Here is a 22949-nt window from a genome sequence, read left to right as displayed (position 1 = left end):
AAGAAACTCACCCAATGTTAGGCGTCTTGTACATATCAACATTGTACAACATCACTAATATCTTTGGAACCAACAAATAGAATCAATACATTATAGTGCAAATCTTTGGACCAATGCCCAACAAATATGTAATAGATGGAATTCAATTCAAGAAAATTATCTACACAATGTTGCATGCTAAATGGGACCAGAAATGACATAGATAAAGATAAATATTTAAAGCACATCATCCAATGCATACTTCTACCGAAGCATAAATTTCACACCCATGTGTAAGATATGTTGACATAAATGACAATCACAATGACAACAACAAATTTAGCATCAAATTCACATTGTAACAACATTTTTTCTTTTTCTATGCAACTATTGAAGAAGAAACATCAATCTTTGGTTAATTTATGTTGGGAGAGCCTTTAGAAGCAACACGTAAGTCGAAAAAGCCAACCATCAAACTCAAAAGCAGAACCAACCATCAAACTCAAAAGCAGAACCTAGTAATGAAGTGATAAGGAGTTTCGAACCATCAACTTATTGAGTTTGGTGCTTGAAAGAGCACCAAAAGGAGCTAGAGGAGTGTGCACATTACAGTCAATAGAAGCAATAGAAGCACTAGAAACCAATGTTACAATAAAAAAGGACAAAACATGAACAACCACCAAAGGAGGTACAAAAATTTAAAAAAAAAGTTTTCAGCGTTAAAACATAAATAATTTGAACATAACGCTAACTTGATTCTCAAAATCATTATTCACACAGATTGTCCCCCTCAATTGAATGAAAATGGTAGAATATACGATCTGCATTTCAAGCATCATAGGGATTAAAGAAATATGAGAATCAAGTAAATGAGACTTGAAGAATTGAAAGCTTGGCCGACGTGGGGGAAGATTGAGCACGGGACGGAGAATCAACCGATCTGGTTGGCCGATCATCAACGGTTGTGTGACATTTACGATATCGAACTCATACATATGACTCCTTGAGTGTCAACTTGCAATGCATCTCAATTGCAAGTAACCATGTGCTATTGGTGGATCTCAATTTCAATTATTACAAGTTCTATACCAAATAACAGTTAAACCTAAATTCAAAGTTGTAATTCCACAAAACGCTCTGTAGTTCAATTGATTGACGCTTACGTTCAGCTTTAACATGTTTTGAGTGTTCACCGTTTGACCACGTCTATCTCCCTACCACTTGTTAATTTTTGTTCTATATATAACACCCGACTTAGAAAGCAGTCATGAAAATGAGATATGAACATTAGGTATTTGTAATACATTAATCATGGCAAAAAGCTACTCAGCAAAGTTTATTGTATTGATATTTACATTCAGTTTGATATTTGATTCTCTTGCATGGGAAGACACGCATAGCTACAAATTCGTTGTAAGTATAATTTTTATATTAGTATATTTTGTCATCAATTTAAAATATAGTTCAACCCATGTTTCCACTAAAGAGATCTAACCCAAATTTTTCATTTATCATTTTTCTTATTTGATTTGAACAGCTTGAGTCGACAAATATTACTCGGTTTTGTAAGAACTATACTCAAATTACAGTGAATGGACAACTTCCAGGCCCAACTCTGCATGTCAGAAATGGCGACACAGTAAAAGTTACAGTCTATAACAAAGCCAACCACAACGCCACCATCCACTGGTTAATATAGTTTTGTATATAGAAACAGCTATCTAAAACCTACAATAGATCAGGACATTCCTTTATCTGTATAAGTAACAATAAAGTGTTCATGTATCATAGTAGGATAGTCATTTCCTGTTTAAGCTATCTATTAATGATTCAAAACATATTGACGGTAGATTTATTTTTTCAGGCATGGAGTTAGACAGATTCGCAATTCGTGGGCTGATGGACCTGGTTATATTACACAGTGCCCTATCCAACCAGGGCGAAAATTTACATACAAATTCACCATTATTGATCAGGAAGGAACATTGTGGTGGCATGCACACGTTTCATGGCTTCGTGCAACAGTTCATGGAGCAATGGTTATCCTTCCAAAGAAAGGCAGTTCTTACCCATTTATCCAACCCCATGCCGAGTTTCCTATAGTGCTAGGTAATGGAAAGCTTAACCATATTAACATATAATTATTTGAATTTTCTTAGGGGAATCAGCAATTCCGACCTTCCTTTAGAGGCCAGAAATTTTCCCTATTTCTGTTTATTTTACTAAAATTGAATTTTCTTTAAAAAAACATTTTGAGACAGATGATAGAGGTGAGTTGGAATAATTCTTATTGGGAAAGTGGAAGGGTTCGAATATTTTATAATGTAGTTATTAATGTCAAGGCAGTCACAAGGGTCTTATGAGGACAGACAAATCAAAAGCCTTCAGATTAGAGAACAAAACGTGGGTAACATTTGAAAAATATAATCTATTTTATTTAGTTTATTAGTTTTAAAAGTTTGTATGTTACGTCTGTCTTTTAAAATATGTTATGAGGATTTGGATTTTATTTATCTATTATTTATTTTTATGTATTTTTAATTAAGGATGATTGATTTTTGTAGGGACCCAAATCTAATGTGTTGGTTTTTTTATTAAGACCTCTTTTCAAGCATTATAGTACAAGCAATTTCTTGATCTATTAAATGAAAATCTCTTATAATTGAAATAAATACATAGTTTAATTTATTTATTGATTTTGATATGCAAAGTCCATACATATATATGTATATACATGTATTTCTATATATATGTATACACATACATAAACATATATATATGTATGTATGTATGTATGTATCTCTATATATACACACACACACATATGAAGGTGAGAATTATATTTATTTGTTGACTTGAAATATCTATTTGTGAGGTCAATCTTCTTAAAAAATAAATAAAAGAGAATTGAAAAATAATATTTTGTACTATTGTATTCATTTGCACAATCACTAATTAGTTCAAAATCTATCTAACAATCACAAGTAAGGATTTTTGACTAGTTAAAATATTTCTAAAGTTTTAAAATTTATTTACAAATTTTATATTTCATACAAATTATATGATTGGCTAAACTTATTTTGCGTTATAGGAGTCTTTTTTTGGAAGTTTTCCATTATGCAATATTTCGGCTATGTGGTACTTGCTAAATAATTGCATAAGTTTTAATATTTGAAATCTTAATAAATTTAATAACACCATCATTTTTTTACTTTGTTAAGATAATTTTCACGAGTACATATACGAGAAATAGTACAAATGAAATTGTAGTTGCATGAGATATTCTTTAATGCCAATAGGCATTCTACAATGACAGAATGGTGGAGTGGGATGGTGTGAGCATGTTCATGTTAACTTTTATTCTTCTAAGTTAAATTTGACAACCATCTACATGTCAAAAGATTAAATCTTATTATAAATAGAATATACTTTTAATAATAATTTAATAAATACCACATAATATATTTGTTTAAATTATAATATTTGGAGATAAAAATCAAAACCTAAATAAATGGAGATAAAGGAAATATAAATAATTTTAGATGTGGTAAAATAATTTGTAATTATTTTGTAGTGGATATCTACCAGCATTTCTTTAGATGGATTTATTTAAGATATCTACACTAGTTTTATACTTTAATGAGAATATAATAATTTTTTACACTATTCTATTTATTCATTTGTAATTACATTTGATAATTTTTTTAACTATTCACAATTATTTTATACTTATATAATATTTGAATTAGATTAAATTAAATTAATTAAAATTTTATTTAAAAATTACAACTTACCATTATTACAATGAGCAAAAATATAATTAGTAATTAAATGTAAGAATTTTAACCAATCAAACATCATAAATATTTTTAACAATATTACATTTTAGTATTTAATAAAGTTACATGTAAAATATATATGAAATTATTTCTCTTTGATTTGATTGGTTTGTAAAATGAGGCCATAAGGATGTTTTTAACTATATGATTATTATTATTTAAAACATTGTTTTCTCTTTTAAAATAAAATAAATCATTTTTTAAAAATATATATTTAAATTTATAATATATTTTTTAAAATCTAAAACTACATTTCAACTATCTATTATTTTAATCTTTTTGGAAGAAACTTAACCAAAATTTAAATGATATATTTAAATCCTTCCATCAAAAAAGAAAAAAGAAATCTTCTTATCATTATTCATAATAAAATTTCTAGTAATTTTGAACTCAATATAATTTTAAAGTCTACCACTTCCCTTATCTTTTAAAATAACTAAAGATAAACTAAGTTCAAAAACATATTACAATTTTACATCTCTTTTCAATATTCCCAACCTTAATTGTTAGAAAATTGCAAAAAATAAAATCAATATTAAATATAAAATTAAAATAATAATAACAATAATAATATCTGTAAAGCATACTAGCAGTGAACTAGGGTGACCTCAATAAGGAGATTTTAAGTTCCACTCACTTATATATCACCTATATTAGTTTTTTTTTTTTTTTTTTTTAATAAACTTCGTAGAAAGTGGGATTTCTCGATCTTTCAGAGTTGTATCATAAACGTTGCAATGAATTTTTCTTGCACATCCTATTTCTTGAATGAAACAATGAAATTGAGCAGGCGAGTGGTGGAACAGCGATCCCGTCGAAGTAGAAGAAGACGCAAAACTGAGTGGAGGTGCACCAAATGTCTCTGACGCTTTCACTATAAATGGACAGCCAGGAGACCTCTATAACTGCTCAACCTCAGGTACCCACCAATTTTTTCTTTTAATTCAATTGGGTACACAAGAAGACTCAATCAATGAAAAATGAATAATCATACGCAATTCAATCTTGAAATGGGCACTACCAAAAAAAGTAAGTGAAGTGCACCCAATTTCGTTTCCCACTTAACCAAACCATGGTTGAAAAGTACTTGAACAATGAAATTGTTTCTATGCAGGAACAACAAATTTCTTCGTAGAACAGGGAAAAACCTACCTTCTTCGCATCATTAATGCTGCAGTGAATAACCACCTCTTCTTCAAGATTGCATCACACAATCTCACTGTGGTAGCAGTGGACGCCTCCTACACGAAGCCATACACAACAGACATTCTGATGATAACATCTGGTCAGACTGCAGACGTTCTTCTCACAGCCAATCAAGCACAAGCCAGATACTACATGGCTGCCAAAGTATACACCACTCAATCTGAATCAAATATTGATAACAAAACAACAATTGCAATTCTGAGCTACGTGGGTTCAAATGCATCTACAACTCCAATCCTTCCAGACCTTCCAATTTACAACGACACTGCAACTGTGACCAACTTTACCAAATCCCTACGAAGCTTGGCTTCAAAACAGCATCCGGTGGATGTACCGCAGACCATAAGTGACAGTAGCGTAATAACTGTAGGACTCGGTATAAGTCCCTGTCCAACCGGTTTGTCATCCAGTAACTGTAGTGGCCCTACCAACACCAGAGTGGCTGCAAGTATGAACAACATGTCTTTTGTGCTGCCAGATGTGGCCGTTTTGCAAGCCTATTACTTTGGCGTTAATGGAGTCTTTACCACAGACTTTCCTTCCAATCCACCGGTTGTCTATAATTACACTGGCGATGTTGATGAATCTCTGTGGGCGCCTGTTATGGGCACAAGAGTGAAAGTGATTGAATATAATGCCACAGTTCAGATTGTGTTCCAGGGAACCAGTATCTTCGTAGCAGACAACCATCCAATGCATATTCATGGGTATGACTTTTATGTGGTTGGAGAGGGTTTTGGTAATTATAATAATGAAACTAATCCGAGCTCTTTCAATCTGGTCGATCCCCCTAAAAGAAATACTGTAGGAGTTCCTGTGGACGGATGGGCTGCTGTAAGGTTCAAAGCTGATAATCCAGGTAGTAAGCAAAGTAAGAATATTTTGGAGATTTTAGAGATATGACAGTGCTTGAAAGTGGAAACTATTTATGGAGAACTAAATGGTTGTTGGATTTGTGCAGGTGTTTGGTTCGTACATTGTCACTTTGATGATCATGTGACATGGGGATTGGATACGGTCTTTCTTGTGAAGAACGGTCCCGGTGCTTTGCAAGCTTTGATTCCTCCTCCTGCTGACCTCCCAGAATGCTAGATGAAGTTCTAGTGTTGCAGTATTTTCGTATATAGTTCATATACAAATTTTATTGTCATGTAGTATTACAGTATTTTTAATTATACTTCAAATACAATCATTTTTATTGTTTAATATATTACATGTTACATTGTTACAGTATTTTCAATATAATTTAACCATGCTTATTTTTATTGTCTAATATAACATATTTTATTGAATATAATTTTAGATCGAAACCCTTCAAAAATATGTAATCATTCAGATGGTAAATGTAGAACATCACTTGTGCTACAATTAATTAAAGCCACTAGCATTCATAAAATATGTAATTGTAACAAAATTGAATTTATAATCTTGTTAAAAATGATAAAATTCAATACTATTAGGATATGCAAGATCATGGTGTGCCAAAAATTGGCGATCTAAAATATATTTAGTTCTAAAATGCCTCAAAGCATTTCAAAATCTATTATGGCTTTTTTTCCACCCATCCTGATTCCAAATGAAAATATTAATACCTTTATAAGGCCTAATATTACTCTGGATGTATCCAACGTAAAAAAGAACATGAAAATATGTTTTTGGCATATTCTTGTGTATTTTTTACTTCAAACATGTGTCTGGTAACTTTTTTTCACCCAAATTTGATGAAATGAAAAGGGTTTCTTAAGAATATTCTTATCTTTCCATAAATGTAATGTCTGTTGAATTACAAGTTTAGTAAGTAATTATTATTCATTTTTTAATGGAGTCACACATAAAGTGTTGATTGACACACTGATTGAAAAACATATATAACTTTGAAATAGTATAACATTTTTGAAATCCAAAAGATGCATCACATTATATACTTCTTCTAATATAAGAAAAAACAAATAAAAATTAAATTATGTAAAATTTTGAGTTTTTTAATTTTGAAAATACTATAGTAGAAAATTCATAAATAATTATTTATTTATTTTAAAAAAACCCAAAAACATGTGTCACATCCAGGCATGAGTCTTCTTCTTTTATCTATAATCTTATTAAAAAAATATTATCATTGATTTTGATTAAGGTGCTTAGACATATGCCTACTCCTTACTTTTGTCCAAAATTTTTTGTACTATTGCATTAAAATTCAAAATTTTGACCAATCAATTTTATCTTTCTTAGGATAAGGCCTAGTAGTTTAGAAACTAAATTGAATTTCCTACATCTTATTTTCTCACAACTTTTTGATTAAAAGTTCATAACAAGTTTAAAATTGCACATCAAGTTGACATAACCCTGATTTGTTGATTTTTCATTCGCACTTAAGGGCATAGTTTTGTTGACCATGATCCTGCACATACCCATTGTAGATATTTAACATTTTGTTGTGGAAAGCCCCCTGACAATGGATGGATCAAATTGAAATTTGATGGTTCATTACTTGGAAACTTAGGCTGGGTGGGAGGTGGTGGCCTCATTAGGAACTCAAGAAACAATAGGTTGGCTGCATATGTTGTTAATATGAGCACCCAAATGACATATGTGGTAGAGATATTAGCTCTTTTTCATAGAATTATAATTTTGCATGAAAAATCCTGCTAATAAATTGGTGTGGAACAAAATGCCCTCAACATAATAAATGTCTTGAATATAAAATTTTGTGTGGGCTATCATGGAATGAGTATCATCATGACAACTATGGGGTTACTTGACATGGAGGATGAGATTATCTATTAACACATCTATTGGAAGGCTAACAATGTCATGAACCTTGAAATCTTTGGGGAAGTACACCGAGTTCTTAAAAATGTGGAAAGAAATTAATTCAATTCTCATGGATCAGGCTCCTATAGTGATATTGCAAGATATTGACATCTCACACAATAATAACAATGTAATCAATGATATTTTTAATATTATTTTTTGGATTATAGGTTGGATTTCCTTACACATTTCCCTCCATGATTTTTCCTTACTGAATTTGTGGTGGTTCCTTATTTCTTTGCATTTCTTGGGTTGGTAGTGTATATTTGGGTGTTTTCCTTTGCATTCTTTGAGAGGAAAATATTGTGGGTAACCATAGGAGGAGAATTGTATCAAATGGGTCCCAATAGGTGTGAGGAGTTTGAGTGTAACTCCAAGGTGCAAATTATTAATAAGGGAAAATTGGCAACTTATGTGGAAGGAATGGAAGGGTTAAATCTAGAGCTATCTCAAAAAAATGTCAAATCTTGGGAGGATGGTAAGGTTACCATTCAGAGGTGTTTCTTTCTTGGTGATGCCAAAATATATTGTGGCTTTCAAAGAGTTGAGTATAGAGGGTTCTAAAACCCCCTGGAAAACCAAAGTGTCCTACAAAGAAGATTCCCTATTGTTCTTGGATTTAGGGGACAAAATTATAAAATTACAAAGTGGTTTCAACCATAAGAATCTTTCAAATAAGTGGAGAGTGGGAACTAAAATTCTCACCAGGATTGTCACTTTAGAAGGAAGTTACAAACATTTCCATTGCCACTTTTTCCATTATTAAATATTTTAGAAGGATTGTGCATTTTTGTTTCCCCTATTGTACTTTCTCATCTCTGTCACTTTCTATTAATAAAGATACGGTTAAGCTTTGTGAGTTGCACCAGGATTTGAGTCCTCAAGTTTCTCCTACCCCTACTCTATCTATTGAGATCAATAGTTTGGTCTTTACCCCTATCTCTTCCTTGGCCAAACAACTATAGGCTCCCCAAGCCCTCCAAAATGTGTCATCTATTTTGGGTACTAGGTTTAATTTGGACTATAAAGTCAATCATATTAATGAATCTTAGTACGAGGAACAAAAGGAAATTGTGTAAATTATAGATGATTGGGCCTCTAGCTCTTCGTTGTAAACGAATTCAGCCTAGACCCCATATAACTCCACCTATTATTTTATTCCCAATATACATTCCAGCCCTTTTCTCTCCCTCCCCAAAGACTTCACCTAGTTACCTTGAGGATTGCCATACCCCTTGGTCTATATCCCCTACCCTACATCATAATCCTATTGATGGAGGTATTGATCTTAAAGCCTTGGTCCTTGTGTTAGATGAGTTGTGCATTTTTTGTAAGACTACACTCAAATTTGTAACCAATTGTCTTCTCTTTCATAGCTGCAAATTGCAAGGAAAAGGATAAACAAATTCGAGGATCTTGCAAAATTTGAACAAAAGAAAAAGGACTACACCAAAAGTAAGAGGGGTGAGGCACTATGGGAAGTGGGTAGAGATTTTGGAAATGAAAATTCACAATTAAGGAGGAAATTTTAGGAAGCCACACCCTTGTACCTTTCACAATGAGGAGAATAGTGAGATCTTCATTTCCCTAGAATCTATGAAGGAGTTTTAGGTTATGCTAGAGGATCAAATCAAGAATTTGGCTACCTAGTAGAGAGTTGTCAAGGATAGAGTGGAAAAGACCATTGGTGAGATTCAAGGTGAGTTAGATGAAAGGAAACTCAAAAGAAAAAGAAGGGAGGAAACCCATAGTAAAGAGGGGATTCTCCATATTCTCACTAAGGAGGAGGTTTTTGCTTAGGGTATGCGACTTCCTCCCTCCTACTAAGTAGCCTTCATTCGTAAAGATACTCAAGGAGTAGAGAAAGTAGTTCTTCTATTGGTGTGTAGTTGTGATGCTTGTGTCTTAGTATTGGTGTGTTTGAAATTTTTTTGGTTAATGTTAGGTATTGGTTTCTCTACTAGTTTAGAAATTTTTTGAATTTTTCATTTTTTGGTATTGGTATTTGTTTAGTTTTTATTTTGGTTCATAAGCTAGTTTTTGTAGGGTCTTACTTCTTGTGAACCCCTAGCTTTCTTCCTAGTAGACTTGGTGCTTTTAATTTGTTTATGGGTTCAAGCCCTCTCTTGATTTATCTAATTAAAACATTTTTTTGTGGATTAAATTTAAAGATTATAACTAATGCTTTAATAGAAGATAAATAAGAATGATCAATTTTCTATATCATAATAGAGAAATCAATATTGTGATAATGGACAATAAAATAATCTAATTTAGTAAATAAATATTTGCAACATAATGTGTGTATTCTTGGGTGAATCTTAAATTGTACAATTTGATATATATCACTTTCTAATATTGCTTTATAAATCAAATTTTTATGCTAAATATCAAATTATCTATGTTAAGATGTCATTATGAATTTTTAGATTTTAATTATGTGTTTGGTTGATTTTGCTAAACTTGTTAACCATACTATTTGTAATTTAGGTAGCAACTTTGCTGGATAAATATTGTACAAATACTAAAATAAATCATATCACTATAAAATTAACATTTTTAGAATCTAGATAAAAAGTACAATGATTTTTTATTTCATCAAAAAATTCATTTTGAAAGTCCTCCAAAAAATTAGGCAAGACAAAAAAATTATGGTGTGTGTCGTAGGTGAATGTTTACTAGCACAAGCACAAGCTTGGTCCTACCAAGCCTATCCCTAGCCAAAACCCAATGCACCCAGTTGCTTGTGAAATTTAAATATTAAAAAATGGGCAAATGTTTCAAAGTGGGTATACATTTCTAAAAGGTGGTGAAAATGAGTTCCTAGGTGCAATTTTTTTAAAAAAAAGAAAAGAAAAATTAGAAATAGGTACCCATTTTTGAAACATGTACCCATTATGAAAACAATGGTTACCCAATTTGGTAAAAAATGGGTACCCATTTTTTGAATTTAAGATCATACACCCAAACCTAAAACATGTACCTATTTTTTAATAAATGCGTACACATTTTTAGCAACAAAGTTTTTTCCTCAATGTCTTCCACAATTTTGGTACTCAACTTATTACATTTACCCCATGTTAAAATTGAAATTTTATAGCCTTGTGGAACTAGTTTATTGTGTGTTATGACCTTGATATATCTGCAAGAAGTAACTATCTTATAGTAGTGTATATTTGTGTGGCATCTATATTTTGTTCATCTAGTTTGTACTCCATCTTAATTAGTTATTGTTGAACATTACTTGACTCACCTTACTAGGCTTTGTTTCATAATTTATTGCCTCAAATACATGTTCTCTATGTGTGTGCACTTTATACCAATTTACATATTGGTCAATTATAGCCACAATGATGTAACTTCACACATCTTTAATTCAATTAAAAAATTTCTTATTGGTTATATTTAGTATTCTTTATCACCTATACACTATTATAGCTTGTGCATTGACACCATAATATTCTATGATTGCATTAACCATGAGACCAAACAACCTAGTATTTTTTTTGTATATTCACAAAGATGACCTATCCTATCTACCAAATTTAACTATCCTATGTTACTTATAATTGATTTGTCTTTCATTTTCTTTCTACTCCCTCATATTATAAAACATATAGAAAATTTGTAGCTTTAGAGATCTCTTTTTTCTTGGGTAATGGAAATATGTTAGTGAACAATGAAACTAACAACCTGATGGAGTCCATAGTTATTTTGTATGCTATGAAGAATGCTTGTGACCTTGGTTGGAGAAGGCTTATCTATGAATCTGACTCATAGGCGGTGATACATCTTTTGAATCAACAACATTTTGAAGTTGTTAGTTGGAAGTTAGCTTTGAATGTGGACCAGATTCATAATTTGTGTACTTCTTTGGAGTCTGTTACTTTTGCTTATATTCCCAAGGAATGGAATAGTGTTACTGATTGTTTAGTGCAGTGGGATTTTGACCATATGTGTAATTGGAACATTGTTGATAAGACTCAACTTCTGATGGGCTTGTCCCATCAACTTGATCACTTGGTTGATCTTGACAGGGCTGTCTGATGCCCTTTCTCTATTTGTTCTTGTTTCTCTTTCAGCTTGAATAAATTTTCACCCCTTCTTTATTTCACTAATTTTGAGTGTCCATATGTTAAATTACACAAGCTTGCACCTATTAGAAAGCAATATATTAGATGTAGTTTTATTTTATTTTTTTAGTCATACTTAATACATTAAAAAAAAAATTGTTATCAATATTTTCTTATCTCTACCATGCTTTAAACTCTTTAAACAAAATGTACATTTTTTGGTAAAATATTTTTCTCCCTATCATTCTCTCTATCTAATTTAGATACTTAGAATGTTTAAATATTTATATTGAGATTGAAAAAATACAATGTGTGGACTAAATTTGAAACTCTCATCATATGTAAATTTCTAGTACCCTTAAGTATTTATCCAATACAAGAAATGTTATTATGTAGCCTCTCATACATGACTTTATAGTTTTCACCCATAAAAAATAATTGAACAAATGTGGATCCATGCTACATAATTATTTAATATTCACATATATTCCTCTTTAATTTATATTTTAACAAAGATAAATGGAGACAATTTGGAATATTTTGATTAAGAAAGAGGGAGGGTTAAAATATTTTCTAAAGTAGTTATTAAAGTCATGGTGACTACAAAAGTCTTGTGGGGAGTGAAACAAATAAAAAGATTTTATAATAGAGAATCAAATAAGGGGAAATAGTTCCAAATAAGTAAAGAAGAATAGGACCCAAACCCATACAAAATTAACATTATATCCAAAGACAAAGAGATTGGGTCATGAGAAGTAACACCTTACTAACATTAATAGAAAAAAAAAACAAAAAACTAGACCAACAACACTAAAACTAGGAAAATAGAAATAGTATAGAAACACACAAAAAAAACCCACCAAGCCCCAAATATTACAAAAATAGACTAGTAAGAAGAAACTCAAAAAAATTGAAATTGGCAAAAATGAATGACCTAAACCTAAGAGCACTAACTAGAAACCACTACATGAACCACACCGAACAAGTACAAAATACCAATACCTAAAACCTACCAACATCAAGAACCAAACACCGAGCACCTAGAACACACCACCCCCACAACAAAAGGGCTATTTTCATTGCTTGTTGACATAGTCCAAGAAGGACTACTTGGTTGGGAAGGACACCTCACTTGTCCCCTAAGAAGACTATATATTTCCCTCTTCTTTTCTCACATTCTACTCCCTTCTTTTCCTCTTTGGATGTCTTTCTTCCAAATAGAGCTTAATGCCACCAATTTTTTCCTCCATCTAAGCCTGGACAAACTTTTTTTGGTAAAACAAGGCCTTAATTTAGTCACCAATATCATCTTGGGATTTCTTCATAGCACTAAGGTTCATGATCATCTTTTTTCTTCCTTTTCCAAGGGCACCTTATTGAGAATATTAACCACGTGCTCCTCTAGTTGTTTTCAATTATATAATCTATCACCCAAAGTCTTGCCCACCTTGATTAGGTCTAGCTTCATGTCTGCCACACATGGTCCTATCTTTCACCTTGTACTTTGCTTCAGCAATAACTTCCAATTTATTTATTTTCTTGTGGGAAATGTGCATCTAAATTAAAAACCATATAGAAATAGCCTTTAACCTATTACAAAAACTAGCAAGTTCATTTGAGTTTAAAGCCAAAGTATTAAAGTCCATAATGCAATCCTCTTTTTTAGGAATGAGACTCATGAGAACTCCCAAGACACTTTGGGATCGATAGGGTAGCATAAATCAATAATAGTGGAGGGAGGGAAGTGGGTAGAATCGAGGGATAAGAGAGTGAAGAACAAGGTAGAATTCTCAAGGGTTCATCCTAGTTCTATGGTCCAAAACAAACCTTTAGTAGAATCCTTTGAGACATCAACATCCATGACATTGTCCTACTACTCAAGTGGTTAGTCTTTCTTATCTTTATTTTCCTTATCCTTACAAGGAGAGATGATACACATAGAAGGGCCAAAGGATGTTGTAGGAGTTGTAGTTTTACAAGTTTGTTTCACTAAAGAAGAAAAAGGTAGTATAACCAAATTATTGAATTTAGCCACCAATTTCAGGGGAGTTATGGGGAACCATATTTCTCTTAAAGTCATAAATCCTATTCAAAATCCCTTGATGTTTAGGAGGTGAGCCTTTCACTTTGGATTTTTTCATAGAAAATGAAAGACAAGATAAAATCGAATACAAGAAAAAGAACAAATCCTTTCTTTTAAAATGGTTTAGCTTAGGAAAGAGGTGAGAGTGAAAGCCCGCATACCTACCTTCACAAGTGATAAAGTGGATGAGGAATTTTGCCACTTACTTCCATGCCCCTCAGATAGCTTCTATGTTGAACTCATAATGCAATCGAAGAATATTTTCCCCTAGTTCAAGAAAATGCTTTATGGCATCCTTGAAAGACATCTTTGCGATTTGCAGAGTCCTAACACCCACTCCATAGTCACACTTGCCTTGTTCCAAGAAAAAGCAATCCTCTAAGAAATGTCTTGATTGTAACTTATCAGGCATATAATATGATTGGTGATGCCCCTCACTTTAGGGTACAAACAATTTAGAGTCATTATTATACTCCTCCCAATCATCCAAATCAATTTGAAAAGGATCACCCCCCATATTCCTTTTCTTGTTGAAATTACTCACATAGTTTTTTATTGGAAACAACAATTTAAGAAATTGTTATGTTGTCATTGATGTCAAACCTAATGGTAAGACAAAGTGAAACCTATTGGAGGAGACATTGACTAATAGTGTAGCTCCTGACATATAATTTGATTGATGAAGAGGATTTGAAAAGAAGAGATCATGAGATGACCTTGTGAAAGATTGAGTTGAGATGTGTTAAGTATCATCAAAATACAATGGGTAGTGATAAGTTAGTCCTTGACAAGATAATGTGTTGTTCAATGGATACATGAAGTAAAGAAGATAGTTGAATGAAGCTAAGAGTTGAAACAAGTCATAAGGATAAGCTTGACTGAATGTTAGTATTGAACAATCAATGAAGGAGTTGAAGCAAAATATTAAGGAAATTAAGTAGAAGCTGAACAAAATAGTTCAAGAGGGGTGTTAATTATTGCTGAGGAAATATATGAAGTGTTAGTAGCGCTTGAGCGTAGTAATGGCCGAGTGAGCCCATTGATGCCTAGTCAGAAAGTATAGTGTATGTTGAGCTACATAGTGATGATCGAGCATATGAACATAGTGATTTTTGAGTGACAACAAAAGTTACAGGTTAAGAAAGATTTGAATTTAAAAGTTATTTATTTATTGATTAAATATTAATATTTAAAAGAATTATTAAATTATTCACAAAAAAATGACAATCAATATTTATTTCACAACATAAAATGAAAGGCATAATCATTACCAAAGCATCATAAAAATACATATGATACCCATCAAATTTGAGGACTATTTATAGATTTTAATGTAAAAAAATTATAATCATATATTCTTTAGTTGGTAACAGTCTTTTGTCAAGTTTTTAATAATTTTAAACTTTATGCAGACTATAGGAACAAAAGATCAGTTTATTTTATATTTGATTATAAAATAATTTTTTTAAATAAATAATTTTTGAAATTCATTGAAATTTAATAATATTTTTTAAATTCTTCATTTTCTAAGATGAATTTATTATTTCTATATAAAAATAATAATAAATCTATTCTAGAAATTTAGGATGACAAATCTATTACCTGCATAAATCTATTTAAAATAAATCAAATAGTTCTAACAAAGTCAATATGATAGTGCTAAAGAAATTGTGAAGATTATGTTCCTAATTAACCTTGTACATCCATTTGACCTTGTAACTTATCACATCATAGAAATATACTTATCTATATATATATATAACACCTTATTGTCACTTCAATCATCATATCTTCAGCTCGAAAAGAGCTATCCATAATTCCTCAATGTTTTAACCGAAAAAAATGTCAATGAAATATACTCACAAACATCAGCACTATCAAAAGAGAGGGTTCATGGATGAATGAACTTCCGGACAACCGCTAAGTCATGGGAACCATGCTTTCCCAACTCATATGTCTTGTAATATAAAGACCGAGACAATAAAAGAAATTAGGCATAAAAAAAATTAAATGAACAAAAAAATTGATAAGTAGGAGATAATTTCCACAGCTGGTCAAATTGTGATATGATTATCAGGATTTAACTGTGTGATTTTGAGTCAAACTCGATGACCCATGTTTCATGAGTAGTGATTCAACATGAATCCATCTCTCATGAGAATAAATGGAACACTTAGCACTCATTGGATCTAGGTGATGCTCACAGGGGTGAAGCACCGGGACTTCCCAGGAGGTCACCCATCCCAGTACTACTCCATCCTGAGCGCGCTTAACTACTAGTTAAGCGCGCTCAGGATGGAGTAGTACTGGGATGGGTGACCTCCTGGGAAGTCCCGGTGCTTCACCCCTGTGAGCATCACCTAGATCCAATGAGTGCTAAGTGTTCCATTTATTCTCATGAGAGATGGATTCATGTTGAATCACTACTCATGAAACATGGGTCATCGAGTTTGACTCAAAATCACACAGTTAAATCTTGATATTCATATCACAAATTGAACAAACAAAGTTCACAATATCTTTCTAGCATTCCAAACTAGATGAATCTCTATTTTTGATTTCTCCTCGCTCGTTATCTTAGATGTGGATTTAACAAAGACAAATATGATATTTCAGGAGAAGATGAATGAAGAGAGTGAGCCAGAGTTTGGGGTCTTGTTGATTGCTTCAATTGCAACACCACCTCACTCATTGTGGGCCTCTCCACTGAGCTATCTGAGCAACATACCATTGCCAGCTCTGCTATTTTCCATAAATCCTCTATCTCATACTTCTTCTCCATACCAGGATCCGCAATGCTTTCTATATCTCCCTTCACCATGAATTTTCTTGCCTGACATTATAGAAAGGAAAAGTTCAATCATTAATCATTTTATGTTTGTTTCAATGGTGATTCTAATAGCATTATGATTTGTTTTCTGTTGAGAAACATTACCCAGGTAGTTATGTGTGCTTGTTGTTCAGTAGAGGACTCAGCAATCATAGGTTGTCGTCTAGAAATAATTTCTAATAGAACAACTCCAAAGCTAAATACATCACTTTTTTCTATTAATTGTTCAAGAGTGTAGTATCTGCATGTATAAATAAGTTAAAAGATGTTATGTTCATATAATAGGATTTTTAATCTGGATGGCTTAAACATCACACTCTAAGCTTCATTTTAATACTAAAAAGTGTTAAATAGTCAAAATTGACTTATTTTTTACAAGCTTAATTTTCTCCTAAATATGTGGTAGTATTTAGATATAGGAAAAAGTATTTACTCTGGATCTAGACATCCTGAAGTGCCTTTAACTAATGTAGATATATGAGTAGCTCCACCCAAAGGGCCAAATTTAGACAATCCAAAATCTGCTACTTTTGCCTCCATGAGATCATTGAACAGGATATTTGAACTTTTCACATCTCTATGAATAATGCTTGGGTTACAGCCTGAATGTAAATACTCCAGACCTGCTTGCACAATATAAGCCTTAAATGATTTTGGATTTCATAATAACAATTATGAGCGTAAACAATAATTTTTTTGTTAAAATGGTTTATTCAATTGATTTCATCTCAATGAATGATCTAAAATAAATCATAATTTAAAATATGTTATTTAAATTAAACTTTTAGTATTAAACAAATTAAATGGTCAGTTACCCACCTTGAGCAGCATCCAATGCAATGCTGAGCCTTGTTTGCCAGTTTAGATGTTTTCTGCTTGAATTTTGACCTGAATGCACATATTACATAAAATCATAAGAACTAAACATAAAAAAGTTTATATAAGTATATATATATATATATATATATATATATATATATATATATATATACACACACACACACACACATGCCAGTTCCTGAATGTACATATTACACTAAAATCATAAAAAGTGAACAAAAAAAGTTTATATATATCTATCTATATATAGTCAATTGTCAACATTATCTATATCTTATGAACCACTATTAATAAAGCATAAGTCGCTAATAACTAGACTTGCACAAAAAAATATTTTAAAAAATTCCCACTTTCAATTTAGTGGCAGCTTTATTATGTAATTTACCATTAAGACACTTCCTTAGATCTCCATTAGACATAAATTCATAGATTAGGACCATATTTTCTTCCTCAATGCAGTACCCAATAAGTTTCACCAAATTCCTGTGGTGCAATCTAGTGAGCATATCTACCTGCATTGCACGACAAGTTATGAGTACATCCACTCTAAATTGTGAAAACAACGACTTAATTCATATGGAAGAAATACGAAAAAGTTTGTGCACCTCGGTGGAAAATTCTTTTGAACCCTGATGTGATGCATTGGATAGTATTTTGACGGCTAATTCTTTCCCCTGAAGGTAACCAAGGTAAACTGGTCCATATCCTCCTCTCCCAATCTTCTTTTGGAAATCATTAGTCATCTCTTTCACCCTTTGATAACTGTATGATGGGCATGCTTCTATATTGACAAGGTTTTCCTTTGTTGATGTTGCTTCTAATAAATTAATTCTCTGATTTAGTATTCACCTAGGTTTTCGTTTTTAATAAATTGAAAAATATAGGTAGGAGAATAACCAGATGATCACTATTTCAACCGTGGAAAAAATGATTTGAAAAATATGAAAAATATGGAAAAGATTGCTTACCTGTTTTGTTCACTAGTAATTTAGTGCGATTCTTTACATTTATCCATCTTATGAATAACAATAATGCAGCAAGGATTGCAATTGCTGCAACTCCAGCTATGCTCAACCACACAGCTAACTTTGTCTTACCTTGTTTAGTAGCAGGGGAACTATTGCAAGCGTTGGATTGACAATCCACATTATTCCCAGTAACACTACAACACGAAACAAAAAAAAAGACTTCAAACTTAAGTAGAACATAGTAAGATTTTTCCAAAGATTCAGGGCAACTGAAGAGTGAGGAAATTCAACCTTAAATCCAATTTCCCATTTTGCTGGTTATTAGACAGGGCTTGGGGCACGGATCCATTTAGATTATTGTTTGTCAAATTCCTAAATGTCAAAGAGAAAATCATATGATGTAATCAATTTGAATACATATTTTCATTACCCAAGTTGTCAAAGCATTGTATGAATAATAGTAATAACTAAAATCTTTGCAACTTACAGTTTATTTAGATTGGATAACTGGCCAAGTTCCTCTGTTATTGACCCACTCAAGTTATTGTTTGACAAATCTCTGAAAGTAAAAGTTAAGGGCTTTACTAAAATACAAATAGTCTTAACAAATAAAAGTCTGAAACGTCAATGGATTGTTTGGTATTGAAAGTGAAAGTTAAGAGCTTTACTAACATATAAATAGTCTTAACAAATAAAAGTCCGAAACGTCAATGGATTGTTTGGTATTGAAAATTACTAACAATGTAACAAGAGCAGATAGATTGCCGAAGCTCGCGGGTATGGTGCCATTAAGTCCCTTTCCCGAGTCTCAGTGATAGTTGTACTCACACTTTGACGCAATTAACGCTACAACTTGTTGCTTTCAAACAAGAAAGAATAGCATTTTATACACTCTATAAGATATCAGATTTGTTTCCAATTAAATACGTTGTAATGAGTAGACATTTATGTATTTGTCATTTCTAAAGTTAAAATGTATTATATGTTGGTCTTTGATTGGCTAGCTAACTTTGACTTATAAATAATCTACATAGAATAATTCTAATTGGAAGGTATGTTTAAAAAAATAGACACTATCTAATTTTAATTAATTTACATGCGTATTTTATAATTAGTCTAGAAAGTCTCTAAGATGTATTTTAGACAACACTTTTATTTTAATCATTGTCACATGTGAATTTTATGACTTGTCTACAAAGTCTTTAAGATGTATCTCCATGACAGTTTTACTTTAATCATGTTTAAAATTGAAACATATTATTAGAAATAAATATTCTACATTTTAACCATGTTACATTATTTTATCTATTAATTTACATGTACATGTTTTAATTACATATATTTGTTTTTCTAACAAAATACAATCTAAACTACCTAAAGTCTTCAATATAACCTATCCTAAAAATAGAGAGATCTCATTATTTTATCAACATTATACTGAATCTATTTAATCTATACACATCCAAATTAATATCAATTCTAAAAGTAATAAGGTTAAATGCATACAATTTTAAAAACAACATTTTTCATACACATAATATATATTCAAATATAACAAAGATCTATTATTATTTGATAATATATGGAAGACATACACTGCAATAATTCTTGGTGATGACTCTGTACTGCAATTCACCCAAATCCAAGTGTACTGTTTTGGTATGCAAGGGTCGCCCATCCACTCTTTTTCTAAATTGAAGTTTCTCACAATGTCATTAACTGCAACCACTGTATAATGCAATAATTCTTAGCAATCAAATTTATTTACAATATTTGAAAAAGAATATACCAATTAATAGAATCAAATATGAATAGAATGCTTTATGGACAATATAACAATATACTAGATGAATTGTTTTCCATAAAACTATTCTCAAATGGCTTTAAACATCACACACAAAGGTTTGATTCCTAAGATAAAAATGTTAAATATTCAATTTTGACTTATTGATCTAAACTTTATTTTTACATTAGTGTGTGATGTTTAAGAATGAGTCGTATTGTAGTGAAGACTTCATGAATGTGTAAAAAAAGTTAAATATAAATAAAAAATCATATAATTTTTCTGATTAATAGTTCTAGTAAATTATCTAATCTAGCTCTATTTTTTAGAAGAATTCATGCATGCCTTCAATTTTTCATATATAAAAAATATAAATACCACACATGAAAAATCATTTTTTTTTTTTGATAATTACAGTTAATTACAGTCAACTATCTAATCTAATTGCATTTTGGTGAAGACTTCATCAATCCATTATTTTTTCATTTCATATATAACAAATATAAACACTACATATGAAAAAACATATAATTTTTCTCATTAATAATTACAGTCAACTATCTAATCTAGTTGTATTTTGGTGAAGACTTGATGAGTGTAATTATTTTTTCATACATAAAAAATATAAACACTACATATGAAAAATCATATAATTTTTCTCAATAATTAGTCAACTATCTAATCTACAGTATTTTTGTGAAGACTTGATGAATGCGAATTTTTTTTCATATATAAAGAATATAATCACTACACATGGAAAATCATATAATTTTCCTCATTAATAATTACTGTCAACAATCTAATCTAATTGTATTTTGGTGAAGAATTGATGAATGTGATTTATTTTTTCATATATCAAAAATATGAACATGACACATGAAAAATCATATAATTTTTCTCAATGATTACATTCAACTATCTAATCTAACTATATTTTGTAAATACTTCAATAATGTGATTATTTTTTCATATATAAAAACTACAAACACTACACATGATTTTTTTTTTTTAAAAATGTAGTTAATAAATACAGTCAACTATGCATAGAATGCTCATTAGACAATAAACCAACACACTGAATGAGCTGTGGAAGCATTTATAAATATATAAAAGAACCAACGACTGATAAATCCTAATACAAAAAAAAAAAAAAAAAAAAAAAAAAAAAACCTTTACCATCATCGGAGTCGATGTCGTTGACAAGGATAGTGCTATAGCTATAGATTTCCTAGGCATTGAGAAGGGGCTGAAGAGTAGAGCGGTTGGTCGCATGGAGTTCGGTGGTTAGAATGATGTAGCTTGGATTGGAATAAATCCTATTCCCCACCAGGTATTTAGGTTGTTCGTTACTGAACTAGAGAACATCAGCTATGCTAATATTGAACTCCCGACTCTCATTGTCTTTTAGCACCTCAAGCTTCGCGAAAGACAGAGATAAATAGTATAAACCAATCTGGTCAAAATCCCAAGTCACGTAGAGTGTCTTGAAGGATGTGTTTGTGGGAACCAACACAGTGCTCATCACAGAAGACGGTATGTCTGTCTTCAATGAATCAATTTTATTAGTGGTGCTCATGTAGCTTAAACCATTTCCTTTTCCTTGTCCACTCCATATCCTAGCGTACTCATCATTGGGATATTTGCATCACATACAATGTTGTTATTAGAAGAAAAAAATTTGACATCAAGGAAAAATGTCTACAATTTCTTTGATTCTTGCGTACAATATATTGTTTACTATTAGGAGTTTGTTTGGTGTATTTTTATAGATGACTTAAGAGCTTAAAGCTAAATTTTTGGTATTTGGGTATTTACGAATCTCTCTATAATGGCCTGGGGTGCAAAGTGGTTGAAAGGCGTCATTCTAAGACACTCACCCATTCTTGTTATGTACCCCCTGCCCCTTGAATAATGACTCGCGAGTAAATTGGTATATCACCAACTCAAAAAGCTAAAATATGATCAACCATTAGTACGTCTTGATAGGCTATGATGTAGGAGCATCTTGCATGGAAAAATTATTGAAAAAAAAAAAATTTAAATTTTTTTTTAAAAGAATATGGAGGAGAGAGAAAGTGACGAAAATTAGAGGAGAAATAATTTTTTTTTAAAAAAGGAAAAAAAGGAGAAAAGAAAGAAAAAGAGGATTTCTATTTTTGAGGTCCATAGGTGGCATAATAGGAAAAAATTAAAAAATAAATGGTTGGCATTCCATTTATCGAGGTGTGTGGGTAGAATTCTAGAAAGTTATGAATATTGTAGAAAGTTGTGGATATTGTAGAAGGTTGTGAAAGTTGTAGAAGGTTGTGGAGAAATTCTAAAAGCTTGTGGATAAGTCATGCATGGGGTGGTAAGTGCCTATTTAAGCAAGGCATATAAGCATTTCTAATCAAGCTCAAGGAGAAGCTTGAGGAGTAGAAGCATGAGAAGTGGAAGCTTGAGAAGTAGAACTTGTGGAAGGTGAAGCTTGGAAAGCTTGGAAGGCTTCAAGGTGTGAAAGAGAAGGAGGAAGTGAAGAGTGAGTTTTCCTGAGTCTA

The 22949-nt window shown here is 31.4% G+C and overlaps 1 protein-coding gene and 1 pseudogene across 1 annotated transcript; one reads left to right on the top strand and one right to left on the bottom strand.

Annotated features, from left to right (window-relative positions):
• The first annotated feature begins 1255 nt into the window (after positions 1-1255).
• LOC149540365 (laccase-12-like) lies at positions 1256-6234 on the top strand. Its single transcript, XM_089799569.1, has 6 exons — positions 1256-1392; positions 1517-1668; positions 1844-2088; positions 4609-4737; positions 4933-5883; positions 5986-6234. The coding sequence occupies exons 1-6, from the start codon at positions 1291-1293 to the stop codon at positions 6114-6116; spliced, it is 1710 nt and encodes a 569-aa protein (XP_089655695.1). The 5' UTR covers positions 1256-1290; the 3' UTR covers positions 6117-6234.
• Positions 6235-16563: 10329 nt separating this feature from the next.
• On the bottom strand, positions 16564-21988 carry LOC149540364 (putative leucine-rich repeat receptor-like serine/threonine-protein kinase At2g19230; annotated as a pseudogene).
• Positions 21989-22949: the final 961 nt, after the last annotated feature.

Source organism: Cupressus sempervirens, chromosome 9 (genome assembly GCF_028749045.1).
Source record: "Cupressus sempervirens isolate cs-2001-9-10 chromosome 9, ASM2874904v1, whole genome shotgun sequence".
NCBI lineage: Eukaryota > Viridiplantae > Streptophyta > Pinopsida > Cupressales > Cupressaceae > Cupressus > Cupressus sempervirens.
This window is presented reverse-complemented; position numbering and strand designations above follow the sequence as displayed.

Bases quoted from the DNA above. Each gene is read 5' to 3' on its own strand.
- LOC149540365 (XM_089799569.1), top strand. From the start codon at position 1,291: ATGGCAAAAAGCTACTCAGCAAAGTTTATTGTATTGATATTTACATTC. The intron at 2,089-4,608 runs GTAATGGAAAGC...GAAATTGAGCAG, and splicing joins CGAGTTTCCTATAGTGCTAG to GCGAGTGGTGGAACAGCGAT. The intron at 4,738-4,932 runs GTACCCACCAAT...GTTTCTATGCAG, and splicing joins CTATAACTGCTCAACCTCAG to GAACAACAAATTTCTTCGTA.